Raw genomic sequence first — 15,727 nt, 5'->3', positions numbered from 1 at the left:
ACGATTCGTCAGTGCCGAGTTATTTCTGGAGGCCTGAAAAAGTCAAGAGAATAAAATAGGTGACACGCGGACCTTTTTTAAAGTTTTAATTATTTTTGATAGAAACTGATTAAAATAACACAGGTTGCCAATCAAGGGAGGAATGAAGCGTTCCTGAGTGTGTTCATTATCAGGATGTGTTGGTACAGTCCTCCTCTGGGATCTGTCTGCTCTGTGTATTGAGGCTCAGTTCCAGCTGCCTCAGCTGCTCCAAAAAACCAGAGTTGGGTCCAATGTCTCGATTCAGACGCACAGCAGTGATAGCCTCCACTAACAACAGGCCCTGGCAAATCATCAGGTACGCCAAAACCAGCGCTCCAGAGCGGCTGACACCCATGGCACAGTGAACAAACACCTTCCCTGAAAGACATGTTGATCAGTCCTTTTAATAATAGCTGAAAGTAACTCATGAATTGCTTAACATTAATGTATGCATGTCTATTTGCTTAGCCTCTAACCATTTTTCTTCAGCGCACTGTCAATGAACTGTGCGGCTGATCTGAAGAAAGGCTGGAGGTTGAACTCTGGGTGGTCTGCAGCTTCAACAGCGTGGTATTCCACTTTGAGGTCTCTGTAGAACTGCAGGCCTGTGTTAATGCGGTGTCGTCCTGCTGCAGCGTTTAGTATGTGAGTTATACCCAGAGATGAAAGTGTGATTTTATCTCGTGCCACAGACCTACATACACACACGGCATACAGACTGATTTACTAGAATATCGTTTTTGATACATTTCATGGCGCCTAAAAAGAGTTTTCCACTCACTCATCTCCAATGTAGAGGTTTGGCCAGACTTGATTGACGGGTGCCACCGGCTTCCTGTTTGTCCAAAGGATGTTCCTCAGCTCTGTCAGAGATGCCGTTTCTTCCTGCTGGGCTAAGTGACTTCTGCAGCAATAAAGATGTGTGTGTGTTGTGTGTGTGCGCATATGTGTTTGCATATGTTGATGCTTATGGGTTTGTGTGTGACTGATTGTATCTTTACAGTGTTTGGGCTTGTCTTCGTCTCCTCCTCTCTCTCTCCAGACTCATGTCGAGGCTGCGGAGCTGCTGCAGGAAGCCTGGGTTTGGGCAGATGTCTCTGTGCGGCCTGACAGCGGCTACTGCCTCCTGCAGCCTCAGGCCCTCAACAATCATCAAAAAGGCCAGCACCAAGGTTGCAGATCGGCTCACGCCCATCAAACAGTGTACAAACACCCGTCCTGGGATTGAGATGATAAACATTACCCTCAATACCATTTATAGATATATAATGCTGTTAAAAAGTATTTTCCCCCTTCCTGGTCTGTTTTTTTTTTTTTTTTTTTTTTTTTGCACATTTGTCACACTTAAATGTTTCAAATCATCATCAGTTTTTAAATTGTGATTTCATTCATTACTACCTGGCCGGGTATGAAAAAGTAATCGTCCCCTCTTGTTAAATCATGAATTAACCATGATTAACAACATTTTTTGGAAAGCTGAGTTCAGTTTCACTCGCCTGATTACTGCCAGGCCTGATGAATCAAGAAATCATTTCAATAGAACCTGTCTGACAAAGTGAAGTAGGCCAAAAGACCTCAAAAAGCAACACATCATGCCAAAATCTAAAGAAACTCAAGAACGGATGGGAAACAAAGTCTGAAAAGTGTTACGAACCTTTGAAACTCCAGCAAATGCACAAATGGAGGAAAACTGGAATATGTCTGAACCTTCCCAGGAGTGAGCAACGTGCCAAAATGACTCCAAATGTGCATCAACGATTCATTCAGGGGTTTACAAAAGAACCCAGAACAACATCTAAATAACTGCAGGCCTGCCTTGCCTTCGTTAAGGTTCATGATTCAATAAAAATAAAGGGACAGGATAAAAATCGCATCCACGGGAGAGTTCCAAGGAGAAAACCACTGCTGACCAAAAAAACACAAAGGCTTGTCTCACATTCACCAAAAAACATCTTAATGATCCCCAAGACTTTGGGGAAAACAGCTTGTGGACTGACAAGACAGAAGATTAACTTTTTTGGTAGGTTTTAGACCCGTTACATCTCTTGCAAAACTAGCACAGCTTTTCATATAAGAATGTCATACCAACAGTCAAACTTGGTGGTCGTTGTGTGATGTTCTGGGGCTGCTTTGTAATAGGTTCAGGGGGCAATCACTTTTTCACATAAGGCCAGGTAGGCTTGGAGAGCTTGTTCCACTTAATAAATGAAATCCTCATTTTAAAACTGGAGCCAGAAACCAAATCTAAATTCAAACTAAAATAAGGATTCCTTATTTTAGTCAAGAATAAAATCTAATCTCATTAGATGGTGTGGCTGTATGACACTTAGATCTAATCCAGCCACATGCTGTAACCCTGCCGACTTGCCTCCCATGGCCAGTGCAGCTCTGATGTATCTTGCTGTTGGATAGAAGAATGGACTGAGGATGAAGTCCATTGCATCATCAGCTTCAACACCATAATAATCCACTGCCATGTCTCTGTAGAAGCGCGGGCCAGTGTTGACGTAGAAATAGAGCCCATGGCCTGGGTTGGGGGTTCCATGAGCAGCATTTACAATGTGAGTAATGCCCAGACTGTGAAGAGTGCCCTTGTCACGAGCTGCTACCCTGAAACACAATAGCACACTCAGTGCTGCACGAGTGCAGAATGTTTATAGATGCGTGTGCATGTTAATATGTGCACGCATACTCATTGCCTATGTAAAGGTTAGGCCAGACTTGATTGACATGTCCAGTCGGTCGTCTGTCAGCGAGCAGAAACTCCTGCAGCTCTGAGACAGAGGGAGGTTCATACGGAGGATCCCTAAGAGACATACTGTACAAACACACAGACACTCATAAATAACAAGTACACACACAAATGTCATTTATTAGCCCTTCACTATGAAAAGCTTCTGTAAATGTTAATGTTTGTTATGTAAACTTATTAGTCATCCCAGCTTCTGTTAGCAACACACAGACCTGAGAGTGGGATTTTCTCAAGATGCCACACCTGCTTTCCTTCTAAATGTTTCTTACCTGAAAGATCCCCCAAACCAGCCCAATCTCATGAACTTACCTCACTTCGAGGCGCTTCGGTTTCCTCTCCTACTCTGCCTGCTCTTATTTGTTCATCACAGTCACACATAGCTGGGGTTGTTTCCTTTTATAACTCTGTAATCATACACTCAAAAGTGACAAAGTTATCTAACATACTGTGTTCACTGTTCAGGCACTCAAAACCCATTTTATTCATGGTGAATGCAGACCTGATGTTTCATTCTCATGGGGCAACCCTGAGCCTTATCCTGTGAACTTTAACATTAGCTCACATGTTTCAATGATGACTGTGGACTGTTATGTAACACGTGGCTGCTCTGCGTGTGTCTGTGTTGCTACCCTGCTGCAGAGTAAAGCCTGCTGCTCTGTCCCTTTAAGAGATGTGGATGATATTCACCAGTGATTTATTAGCTTTATTTGCTTTTAATCTGCTCATACTGATTTAGGCTGTTTACTATCAAATGACCAATTAAAGAAAGGAAGACTGCATGACCTTAGGCGTGCAATATAGCAACAGTAACAGTCGGCATAACCTCACTTTTATTTTGGAGTCCTCATCCTATATTTTCTTTCTGGTCCCTGCCAGAATTATAATGTTTTTATCTTTTGGGTCTCTTCTTACTCCTGAGCAAACACCTGATGGCACACCTACACTTCATCATCCAATCAAGGCCCAGCCTTATATCTACCAGTCTCCACCAGTTTGTTCTGTCAGCTTGTGTGGTAGCAGAAGTGCTTTTATCTGCTTTGTTCAAGCTAAATTTATTTCTTGTTTGTTTAACCATTTCCTGCTTGAACTCTTTCCTGTTGCTCGAGGTTTCCTCTGCGTGTGGAAACAAAACCCACAGTGGTAATAGGTCTCCAGTTGGTCCAGACACTACCAACCTCACCCTGACAAATCAATTACCCTTTAAACTGCCACTACAGAGTTGCCTTTCATGAGTCAAGTTAGTTCAACTAACGAGCAAACTTAGTAAATAAACCTTTGCTTTGCCATCATTTTAAAACTGTTTATGTACACAGACCAGCCACTTTATTAGGTACAAGAATGTGACCGTGACTCAAAGTTTTAAAACAGGAACCAGTGAGTAATGTCACCATGGCTACATCCATTTCGATACATACTCACAGGCCAGTCTGTTCAGTACACCTGTTTAATTGCTTGTTAATGCAAATATCTAATGACTTACATTTACATGGCAGCTAGTCATTGCATTCAGGCATGTACACATGGTGAAGGTGACCTGCTGAAGTTGAAGCTAACCACCGGAAAGGGGACGAAAGGTGGTTTAAGTGACTTTGAATGTGGCATTGTTGTTGGCAGCAGACAGGCACCAACAACCTTAAATATTTCTGAAACTGCTGATCTACGGGTGGCTGTAGCTCAGGAGGTAGAGCAGGTCATCTACTAAATGGAAAGTTAGTGGTTAGATCTCGTATGTCAAATATCCTTGGGCAAGATACTAATCCAAGTTGCTCTGCGATGTATCCAAAAGAGAATGAATGTACATGAATGTTAGACAAAAAGCACTTACTTGGGGGGGAAAGCACTTGTATGAATGAGTGTAAAGTTGTATAATAGTTGAATTTTTGAAGTTTTGTGCTCAGGTGAAGTAGAAAAACGCTATATATGAACCAGTCCATTTATCTAATGTGATTTTCCCACACAACTCTGTCTAAAAAGGTCATCTTGAAGACAGACTGCTTCAAGCTGGTATGAAGGAAGTATAAAGTCATGTAACCATTTGTCAAGGTCAACTTGTTACAACAAATGTATGCAGAAGAGGGCCTCCGAACGTATATCACATTTAACTTTGGGTTACAGCAGCAGAAGACCACAGTGGGTGTGGCTCCTGTCAGAAAAGAACAGTTTGCACAGACTCACTAAAATTGTGCAACAGCACACTGGAAAAACATCAGCTGTTCTGATGAATCTCGATTTCTGCTGCAACATTCAAGCTGATGGTGCTGGAATGATTGTAGAGATATTTTCTTGATACACTTTGGGCCCTTTAGTACCAGCTGAGCATCATTTAAACACCACAGTTGACCTGAGTATTGTTGCTGACCATGTCCATCCCTTTGTGACAACACTGTACCATCTTCAGATGGCTGCTTCCAGCAGGATGAAAGACTGTGTCACAAAGCTCAGATCAATAAAAACTGCTTTCTTGAACATTTAAATGAGTTCACTGAATTCAAATGGCCTCCACAGTCACCAGATCTCAATCCAACAGAGCACTGTTAAGATATACAGCTCAGCAATTAAACATACCTGTTTTTGTCAGATTGATTAGGCAATATTAAGTAAAACAATTTAAAAAAAAAAGCAAAATAAAACAAATAATTATTTTATTTGAGGAATCCTTGACTAAAAAAGTAGGTGTCTTATCAGGAAAACTGTTCAAGGTTAAACCTTGTTAGGAGTCAGATATACATATTTTTTGAACATGTTTAAAATTGCAGTGTCCATCTGACCAAACAATTTAAGTGAGATCTGACAAAACATTAATAAAACTGTCCGTACAAAGCATGTGAGCAGGACTCCTAACACTCACAGAGAACATTTGAATATGATTTAAATATGAAAAACAAACCAGGAGAAACATGACATAAAGGCTTAGTGTGAGCACTGCTGCTGCTGGACTGTAGAAAGACAGCAGACAACCTCAAAAATAAAAATGAATAAATAAAGGTCACTCCAGACTTACACCTGCAACTACATCAAACAAAATCTAATTACATATCATATTTACAAACTACTGATCGCCAATTAGAGTGGAGTTTTACATATGGAGAGGTGTTCATTAATCAAATGAAGGTGCAGTGAGGAACAAAGGTTGTCAGAGAATAGGACACAGCCTCCTCTTTCGTGTCAGCTGTTCATCCAGCTTGAGTAGGAGGGACAGGAAGTTCCGGTTGGGGTAAATGGCTCGTTTTTGGACAACATGCTTCAGAGCATCTCTCAGAGTAAGACGCTGCCACAGCATCAAGTACGCTATGACCAAAGTGGCCGATCTACTCACGCCCATGATGCAGTGCACCAGCACTTTTCCTGTAGAGAAGGATGGAAAATATCATTGAGGCCAGTTCTTGAAAAGAAAAGAAAAAACAGTATAATATTCACATTCAGTTTACCATCTTTGCTCATCAGGGCTTTGTGTATGAAGTCAGTTGCAGGTTTGAAGTACTGACTGAGGTCAAAGTCCTCTGAATCCTCCGCTGGGATGCCAAAGTAAACGCAGGTGTTCCCATAAAAACTCTGGTCACCAATGCTGCCCTGCTTGGAGTGCGCTGCGTTCAGGACATGAGTGATGCTAAGCTTATGCAATGTCTTTTTATTCTGTGCTACAGCCCTGTAGACATGGAAAAAGATGGAGAAAAAAAAGAGTAAAACTAAAGAATAGAACAGCCACGTCTAGTGTCTATAAATGCTAAATAACTTAAATGTAAAAGGAATACAAGTTTTCCTTTTTAGCAGGCATTTCTCTCCAGCAGAATTCAGAAAGATGTTGTACAAAAGCACACTCACACATTTCCTATGTACAGGTTGGGCCAGACTTCATCCACCGGTGTGAGCCCCACAGGGCAGGAATCCAAGATGACCTCCAGTTCTTTAATGAGCAGCAGGTCCTGTAGCTGTTTGCTCCTTGACATTCTCCCTGGACGCAGAGTGCTCCTTCAGCACACCCCCGCACTGCTCAGGCTGTCTGTGCCCACCGTCTCCCTTCCCACCGAAGTCTACAGCTCGGTGAGAGGCATGAGCAGGTGGTTGTTTGAACGCTGCTTGGCTCCAAAATTAGCTCTCTGTGTTCAGTGTGCTCTCGGACTGTCTGGATGTAGTTATTTAATGTTGTAACGCTGTAGCATTGATTGGTCTGTTCACTGATGCTAAAAAACCCCAGGGGGAGAATTCAGGAGCTCGCTCTGATACCACTGATGTCACATTAGAAGAGGACAGGGGAGGGGAGTGAATGAAGCTGAACACTTTGGTTTATACATGCAATAAATGGAACAAATGGAAGAGGAAATAGAGGGTTGTTTCTGGCTTTCTTACTCTGGCTCATTTAAACCATCATCCTGCAGTTTTTGGTCCAGGCCTATGAGCTGTCGCAGGAAGCCTCTGTTGGGAAAAATCCAGCGCTTCTGCTGCACACAATGTATAGAGGATAACAGACTGAGGTGATGATGAATCATCAGGTAGGCTAGGACCAATGCAGCTGAACGACTCACACCCACAGCACAGTGCACAAACACTTTCCCTGAAAGTCAGAAAAGGCAGAAACAAATATAGTGAAAACTCAGATCTGTATCATCCTTTCTGAAAATCTGCTTGCAGTACCTCCTGATGTCAAAGCCTGGTGAATGAACTCAGCCGCAGGGTAGAAATACGGCGAGAGGTCAAATGTGGGGAGGTCGTTGGCAGGGACTCCATAATATTTCACTGTGGTTCCATAGAAATCATCACTACCTTTACAGCAGAGTTTACCATGTGAGGCATTCAGCACATGAGTGATCCCTAGCTGGTAGAGCCCAAACTTGTCATGAGACATAAACCTGACACAAACAGCAGATGTAACACATGAATACAATCCAGATGTGCATACGTGAATTTAAATCCAGTTCACAATACTCACATGTCTCCCAGAAACAGATTCGGCCACACCTCGTCTCCATGTCGACAGGAGCGTGGAGCTGAGTGTAAAACCTCCTCCAGATCCTGGAGAGATGGGATCTTCCACTTTCTCTCTGATCCCCCTGCCACACACTTCTCCTGTTTTGGCTCCAAATCTTGTATATCACATATCATCCCTGTGGCAGCACCTGAGGAGGACTTTCTGTCTCTCAAAGTTTTTACAATTGCAGATGGTCTGCTTTGTTCTTTACCAAAATGAAACCAAGCTGCACTCTGCTGCCTTCGCCTTGACTCTCTTTCAGCAGCAGTTCCACCTCACTCAGCCTCTGACTGTCAAAAACAGGTGGCTCATTGGCACTGGCTCTCAGTCAACCTCTCAAGCTTGCTTTCCAGTTATGGCAGACTCAAACACAACGGTACAATCTGTAGGTACTAGAAAGGTATATGACATGAGATCTACTTAAACGTGATAGAAAAAACTATTTAAAAACATTTATGTTGAGAATATAATTATCTGTTGAGAGACCGAGGAGACCATTTGAGTACAAAAAACTCATTGTTATGTTCAAGAAATGTGTGTTATCGTGTGTTATCTTCTGCATTTCTTGGTCATAATGAGAATTCCCAGCAGCTTAAAGCAGTTAGTGCTTTCTCCTTTGACCTCTGGCATGAACAAGGCATTCTCACTCTGAGATCTGCCATTCACTGAATAGTTTCTGTTTTTTGGGCCATTCTATGTAAACCTTAAAGACAGGTATGCAAGAAAATCCCAGTGAGTCAGCCATTTCTGAAATACTCAGACCAGCAACAATGCCACATTTAGAGACTTTTAAATCACCATTATTCCCCATTCTGATGCTTTAGTAGGTACCATGTCTGCATACGTAAATGCAGTTTTATTGTAATCTCTAATAAGCATTTGCTTAGTGAATGATTGCACATGTTTTTAACATTATAGGTTTAGTTTGTATTAACTTTTCTTCCTACTTTCCTCTACATAATGATTCTTTCATGGCTAAAAGAATAACAAGATTTACTGCTGCAGTCGACTTGGCACTAATATTCAATGCCCCAAAATGACAATGAAAACAGCTCATTTCATCTATGATTTGTTGCTAAAACGATAGCACACTCTTCACTTATACATAGCTTAAGTTCATGCATGTGATATTGGTGTATAACATAACCTCATATAAAAAAGTTTGAATGTTATAAGGGGGAAAAATGAATGCCAAGGCAAGAATGACAATACTGTTTTAAGAACGAAAACCACAGTAAAACAGTCAAAGTTGACGGATTAAAGAAATCCCAGGCTTTCCAAGTGTAACCAGCAGATGTCAGTGTCCTTTGAGCTGAAGTCTCGCAGGAGGCATCCTGCTCCTCTTGGCTGCTTTTTGTTCGCTGTTGCCTCTTCCTGTTTGTTGTTGCTTGGTAGTCCGAAGCATGTTGGCTGTGAAATACTCCTATAAGCGGTGGAGTAAACAGACGGCTCATCCGCACCTTGTAGCAGCGCAGTGACAGTGGGTGTTTGGTAAGTGAGACGATCATTGGATAATAAAGTGGACTTCCTGTGACGTGTTTGCTCTAAGTTGAACGTGTAGTTTTTTGTTCATGTGAAGAAAGTTGCTGAGCTAGTAGTGGAATGTTGCAATCTGACGTGACATTGTAACCCCTGCGGTGAAAAGACACTATGAGCTCTTTGTTGAGCTGCCTCTGTCTCTCTCACACACTGAAGGGCTTTCTCTCGCTCTCTCTTACACACACACACACTGAGCTGTGTCCTACTGCCTGACTGTGAGTCACTGTAAGCCAGCCAAACAAGCTGACATGGCACTTTTATATCCCAAGTAGCTGCGGGATGTTGCCAGTAAAATCTCGAGGCTAGTTAAAAATAACTTATTTCTCTTTGAGGGAGCAGATCTGCACACGCCTCGGTGAGTGAGCTGCTTGTAGGTTTCAGGGATTTTCTTTAGCGGTGACTTTCAGTGCCAAACTGAACCAGTGTCAGAGGAGTGATGTCATACTAGGTGTGGCTGTCAGGCTGAAGGCCAAATTCAGAAACCACCAACAAAAGCTTTGAGGCTAGAATCTAGTATTTAGGCTGTTTTATTTTTAAATCAATTAATCTTGTCATAAATGTTTAGCTGTTAAAATGTCAGAATATATTACGAAAAAATGTACAGCACGTTCCAGAAACTCTACCAGATTTTCTGCTTCTTAAAGGGATTGTTTGATGAATTTTGTCAGTTAATTTTTTGCTGATTGATCAGCTAATCATTCAATCAGTCAGCTCCATAATGAGCCTGTTTAACATCATGATAAAAAATAATTATTCCTGGATTTTCTCGGTTTGGTTCAGTACAAAATAAAAATTTCAAGGCTGTATATGGTGTCGATTCAGCAGGCAGGCCATCAGTACAGTACTACAGCCGTGTTGGTTGAACTTGTAGACCTTTGGAGTACGAGTGGAGCTGTACATTGGTGAGCTTGTCAGAAGTTCAAAGGGCAGAAATGAGCGAACTGCAAAGCAAAGATTGATTGTAGTCTCCTGTGGTTTTTTTGTGACTCACTGTTTTGGGGTTTCGAATTCCTGCTTTAGGTGGGACACTCTGTCCTGGCTAAAGCAGGACAAAGTGCTAACGTACAGTCACTGATCTGAACACAGATGATGCAAAACCAGCTAAGCAGGCTGCAGCGTGCACTGCAGGGTTTCACTAAATAAGAGCACAAGCAGGCAGCCAACCCCTCAGCTAATTAACCCTGCACTTAATGCATACTGATTAAAAATGATGACTTTTTAATTGTTAAAGTGACCAAAAATGTGAAAACTGTAAAACACGGCAATAACAATTTGCCTTGACCTTGAAAGGTCTCATTTTGTCCATCTAACAATCTCTAAATTATCAAAGTGGCTTCAGTTCTGGGACAGCTGGATTACGAATCCCAGTTTTGGAGAAGTCATGATGGATATGTTTATCTGTGACAAAAATAACAGAGCTCCAACCCATATATTTACTTAAGAAACAATAAATTTGTTGAAATTTGCTCTCATTTGGTTTTATTTTGGTTACTCTACTGTTTTGTTCCAAACAAGACATTTGAGATGCTGCTGCGCCCGATGCTGTTTTTTTTTAAATCAAATTTCATGGCAAAAAAGAAAAAAAAACATGAATGGTTTGGAGAATAAAGAAGCTACTTTCAGCTGCTCTGTGATTCATAACCGATCACCACAGCGGGCTTTTCCGCATATTTAATTTGGCAGATTTACACCCAAGATGATCTTCTGGATGAACCAAAGAGATTCATGACTCTTCCCTGGGATCAAACCAGCGATCTCTCGCTTGTTATTCGAATGTGTAAACCACTACACTGTGGAGAATAATCAGTAAACTTATGAATAATTTATATAACTGCAGCGCTGTATGATATGAACAGCGGGGAAAGTGCTCGTGTTAATTTTCATGCAAATTGAGTAGAAGTGTCAGTGGGTGAGCTTCAGGCAGTTTTGCATTAAAAGAATGGCACTGAACAGTTATGAAATCCAGTGATCAAAACGCAGAGGAGGAAGTGTTCAATTATCAAGCTTTAGAGAATTGTTAACAGCAGCCTTTGATCAGTCAGAACATCAGTGTGTGTGTGTGTGCGCATACTTCTTTTCTCTGCCGCTGTAATTTCAGTTATTTTTATCTCTGTCATACCCCACGTTACTTAACAGTGTTTGTTTCTGCAGCAGCATGGCACTGTCGGAAGATGATGTGAGTGCCTGGAGCTGTAAGCAGGTGGCCCAGTGGCTGAAGGAAGAAGGTTTTGGGCAGTACGTGGAGCTACTGTGCACGCAGCACCGCCTGGACGGCCTCAGTCTGCTGGCTCTGACTGAGGCCGACCTGAGGGGTCCTCCTCTGGGCCTCTCAGTGCTGGGAGACATCAAAAGGCTGACCATAGCCCTCCGCCGGCTCCAGAGAAAAAACCAGCTGGAGGAGCTGGGCCTCGCACTTTCGGACAGTCTTCCCGCCGGGCTCTCCGCAGGCACTGCTGGGGTCAAGTGGAGTTGCGACGGAGCTGACGGGTGTAATGGAGGTGATCGCTTGTGTAACGGGACTGAGCTGCGGTCAAGGAACAGCAATCGATCTGGATACAGCTCAGGAGAGGTGCTGTGTCACACACACTCCAACGGGAGGTGTAGGCAGCACTTAGCTGGTAGATTGGACCCAGAGGTTTGGAAAACAGTCATCAGTTCCATATATGTTTTTCTTGTTTTTGGATTCACATCTTTTGTCATGGTCATCGTACATGAGCGCGTCCCTGACATGAGGACATACCCACCGCTGCCTGATATATTCCTGGACAGGTACAAGCTTGCATATTTTATGTTTTGCATATTTTGCACTGATAAGTATCTATATGGTGGTTCCAGGGATTGTTGAGCAACATAAGCTCCATAGTTCACGTACACATTGAGCTGCACTCATATCTTATCTGCTTTCTGATATGCATGTTTTTGTACTCTTAACAGTGTACCCAGAATTCCTTGGGCTTTTGCCATGGCTGAAGCTTGTGGTCTCATCTTATGTTACATGTTTCTGTTGATCCTGCTGCTTCACAAACACAGGTAGCCCATAGGTCCCGTTTCTGCAGTTTGCACATTCCTAGCTGCTGCCATCACATTACACTGAGTTGGGTGTGCGTCTGTGTTTCAGGTCCATCCTCTTCAGACGGCTGTGTTCTTTAATGGGAACGGTGTTTTTGCTTCGTTGCTGCACCATGTTTGCCACCTCGCTTTCTGTGCCAGGGCAGCACCTGAAGTGTGCCAGCAAGGTGGGAAGTGCAAATGAGATTCTGTTTGTCATTTTTCCACCTGGAGTTTTTTTTTTATTTTTTTTATTCTCATTGCTGTTGGCAGTGTTACAGTTCAGTTGATCACTCAGCTGTACTGCGGTGATAACTAATAAACAGCTGCCACTGTGATTCACAGCATGACTGATTACTGGAGGGTTTTTTTTTGTCCCTCAGACATATGGTGACACCTGGGGAAAGATACAGAGGGCTCTAACAATCTGGAGTGGATTTGGGATGACTCTGACAGGCGTGCAAACCTGTGGAGACTACATGTTCAGTGGGCACACTGTTGTCATCACGATGCTCAACTTCTTTGTGACTGAATGTGAGGATGAATTCTTTTGTTCGGCTTTCAATGATTTTGGGGGAGTGTACATTCTTGTTAGGTCTTGTATTTTTACTAGTAGGAAAGAAATGATGTGATTATAATTAAGAAAAGTACACCTTCTTTTAACTCTAAGGTTTTATGTATTGGGACTTTTTAAAAAAAAAAAAAAAATCACCTGTTCCTCAGCAGGTCTTAAATTCACTTAAATACAACCTCATGTCATTATTTATTTAACAAAAGATAAGCCAAAATGCAGAAGTAATGCATAAAAAAACTAAGCACAGGCTTACTGCTGTCATAGGAATCAAGACCACAAGTAGAAACAAGTGTAAGTAGTATCTGATCATCAGCAAGTGTGAGCACCTCTATCACAGTAGAGGTTTGCAGAGGCTGTTTGTTGATTTGGAGCATTTAGACAAGTGTTAACACAATGCCAAACATGAAATGTATCAGAAACAGTTGTTTCTGTCCATCAGTCTGGGAGCAGTTAAAGTCCATTTCCAAACTATTTGAAGTCCATCAATCAGAAAAAGACTGAACAAGTATGGCTTGTTTGGAAGAGTTGCCAGGAGACTCTTCTCCCTAAAAAGAACATGGCATTAATTTTAAGCTTTGAAAACTTCCTTTGAATAAACCACAAAACCTCTGAAAAATGTCCTTTGGATAGAGAAGACCAAAGAGGATATCTCTGGACAAAATACACAGTGGCACATTTGGCAACAACGCAATATATCAGCACAAATATCTCATACCAGCTGTCCAGCTCAAAATAAACTAGTGCCAAGGATGTCTGCAAGCTTTGGATATACATAAAATACACTGAGCATGTCTTATAATTATGTTTTCTAATTGCAGATACTCCACGGACATGGAATCTGATTCACACCATATCTTGGGTGTTAAACCTGTTTGGGATTTTCTTCATCCTGGCTGCTCACGAGCACTACTCCATCGACGTGTTCATCGCCTTCTACATCACCACCCGCCTCTTCCTCTACTATCACACCTTAGCTAACACTCGTGCCTACCAGCATAGCCGAAGGGCACGCATTTGGTTCCCCATGTTCTCCTTTTTTGAGTGTAACGTGAATGGACCCGTCCCCAACCAGTATCACTGGCCTTTCAGTAAACCGGCCTTCATGAAAACTCTGATTGGATAAAGTTGAAGTTACAGCAGTGGCAACATGCATGGGACTCTAATGTGAATGCCTTAGTGAAAAAACTTGATAATTTATTATATAAAAAAAACTTAAAAACATGTTCTCTTTGATTAATTTCTCTGATAAAAGTGACAGTTGTGGAACGATACTTTCTTATATGTTAGATTAGCTGTCAATATAGAAGTTAGCTAACTTCTATGTTGACATTTAGCTAAGCTTAGCACATGGACTGGAAACCGGGGTATAGTTGACCAGGGTCTGTTTAAAGGTACACTACCAGCACATTTGAAATGATAAACTCTTTTATAAATATCAAGTTTTAGTAATACTGATGTTTTGATATTTGTTGTTTAGATTTTTATTTTATTTTTTTATTTTTTAACTTTGGATAAACGTCGTTGGTTGTTTCTGGTCTTTACGCTAAGCTAAGCTATGCTGTCTGGCTGCTAACTATAGAGGTTTCTCACAGGACAACAGATTTCTCACCATGTTGGACATGATACAACCACCAGTTGCAAAGAAAAAATGCATTCACCAACTGATTGATGAGTGGTTGCCGGGTGTCATTAGGTGAAGTTTGTCACAATGAGGGTGTTGCACCGAAAACCACCTTGTGATTGCCGTGGTTGCAAGAAGATCATTGTAAACGTCTGTAGTTAGCATGGAAGATACCAACTTAAGTGGAAATACTCTCTTACTAACCACTGAGTGGTAGTGAAACTTGGAAAAAGTGTAGCGCAAACCAGAAATGGAGATTGTCTCCAAAATAAAAGCTGTTTCTCACAGTTTACAATGTTATTTTTAAAACTCAACTTCTGCTTCCACTTTAAAGTCAAATGGTCTGTGTTTGTTGGACTTCTCACAGTTTCACTACTTTTTGGAGAGCAGTTTGTGAGTGATTGCAGACAAGCTGCTGTCTTCCATGCAAACTATGGGGAATCAAAATAATCTCAAAGAGGTTTTCGCCAACCAGTAGGGGATTACTCGTTTTTCCCTAGTAACTGGTGGGGGGTGGGTCACTGAATGTTCTCTACACCTGTGAGAGTGGGGCCATATTTACTTGGCCTATATTGTCACATGTCCAAAATGGCAAAAGTTAACATCACGTGGTTAGCGGTCACATGACTCCAAAAAGTCAGTTTCATATGTACATTATATCAGACGCTAAATAAGTGTTTGTCTCAAAATGTTGAGCAGTACCTTTAAATGTAATTGCACACTGCCAAAGGAAAAGAATGAGATTTATTTGTTGGCTAAGCAATGCAGGTACATTTATTGTCTTTGAAGATTTGCCTTGAAATGATCACTTTTGTCATTCTTAGCTTCTGCTTTGGGGTTGTTTACTGTTCGGTGGTGGTTTGGGTTTTCGGTGGTACTTGATAATTACAGCAGAAATCTAATGAGATAGCTGTGGGTTGATACTGTAGTTGTGCCTCTTCGGGAGTTGAGGTGGTGATGCCTCAGAGCTCAGGCTTTGCTGCAAACATATCTGACACCTGTTGGATAGCTGCTACCAAAGGAGCACTCGTTTCTTTAGATGTGCAAAAAAAAAAAAAATCCTCTGCACTAACATAAAAAATGTCTTTTATTTCACTTGCACTAAGATGAACTCACCACTGACATGGAGCTCCCTATATTCAGAGTTAAACTCAATAAAGTATGTGAATATTCATTGCAAAAAATTTATATTTTGCACATTAAACC

The 15,727-nt window shown here is 41.7% G+C and overlaps 4 protein-coding genes across 7 annotated transcripts; 1 reads left to right on the top strand and 3 right to left on the bottom strand.

The window, feature by feature from the left end:
• Positions 1-169: 169 nt before the first annotated feature.
• On the bottom strand, positions 170-3,253 carry dusp13a (dual specificity phosphatase 13a). Its single transcript, XM_085183390.1, has 7 exons — positions 3,083-3,253; positions 2,714-2,839; positions 2,390-2,631; positions 1,023-1,239; positions 803-925; positions 498-715; positions 170-399 (listed from the first exon to the last, which is right to left on the bottom strand). The coding sequence occupies exons 2-7, from the start codon at positions 2,836-2,838 to the stop codon at positions 170-172; spliced, it is 1,155 nt and encodes a 384-aa protein (XP_085039516.1). The 5' UTR covers position 2,839; positions 3,083-3,253.
• Positions 3,254-5,416: 2,163 nt separating this feature from the next.
• On the bottom strand, positions 5,417-7,118 carry LOC146505297 (dual specificity protein phosphatase 13A). The gene is made up of 3 exons (XM_085183397.1): positions 6,596-7,118; positions 6,202-6,419; positions 5,417-6,118 (listed from the first exon to the last, which is right to left on the bottom strand). The coding sequence occupies exons 1-3, from the start codon at positions 6,718-6,720 to the stop codon at positions 5,907-5,909; spliced, it is 555 nt and encodes a 184-aa protein (XP_085039523.1). The 5' UTR covers positions 6,721-7,118; the 3' UTR covers positions 5,417-5,906.
• Positions 6,885-9,081, bottom strand: LOC146505296 (dual specificity protein phosphatase 13A-like). Its single transcript, XM_085183396.1, has 4 exons — positions 7,701-9,081; positions 7,406-7,620; positions 7,121-7,325; positions 6,885-6,999 (listed from the first exon to the last, which is right to left on the bottom strand). Exons 1-4 carry the CDS (start codon positions 7,871-7,873, stop codon positions 6,978-6,980), a joined length of 615 nt encoding a protein of 204 aa, XP_085039522.1. The 5' UTR covers positions 7,874-9,081; the 3' UTR covers positions 6,885-6,977.
• A 34-nt stretch (positions 9,082-9,115) lies between these two features.
• Positions 9,116-15,705, top strand: LOC146505295 (sphingomyelin synthase-related protein 1-like). 4 transcript variants are annotated; one of them, XM_085183386.1, is made up of 6 exons: positions 9,116-9,230; positions 11,430-12,047; positions 12,213-12,308; positions 12,397-12,514; positions 12,710-12,860; positions 13,719-15,705. In XM_085183386.1, exons 2-6 carry the CDS (start codon positions 11,434-11,436, stop codon positions 14,021-14,023), a joined length of 1,284 nt encoding a protein of 427 aa, XP_085039512.1. In that variant the 5' UTR covers positions 9,116-9,230; positions 11,430-11,433; the 3' UTR covers positions 14,024-15,705. The 4 variants fall into 4 exon arrangements, with proteins under 4 accessions (XP_085039512.1, XP_085039513.1, XP_085039515.1 ...); XM_085183387.1 differs by having other exon boundaries at positions 9,117-9,230; positions 11,433-12,047; XM_085183389.1 differs by lacking the exon at positions 9,116-9,230 and adding an exon at positions 9,519-9,633 and having other exon boundaries at positions 11,433-12,047.
• The last annotated feature ends 22 nt before the right edge of the window (positions 15,706-15,727 follow it).

Source organism: Neolamprologus multifasciatus, chromosome 13 (genome assembly GCF_963576455.1).
Source record: "Neolamprologus multifasciatus chromosome 13, fNeoMul1.2, whole genome shotgun sequence".
Taxonomy (NCBI): domain Eukaryota; kingdom Metazoa; phylum Chordata; class Actinopteri; order Cichliformes; family Cichlidae; genus Neolamprologus; species Neolamprologus multifasciatus.
This window is presented reverse-complemented; position numbering and strand designations above follow the sequence as displayed.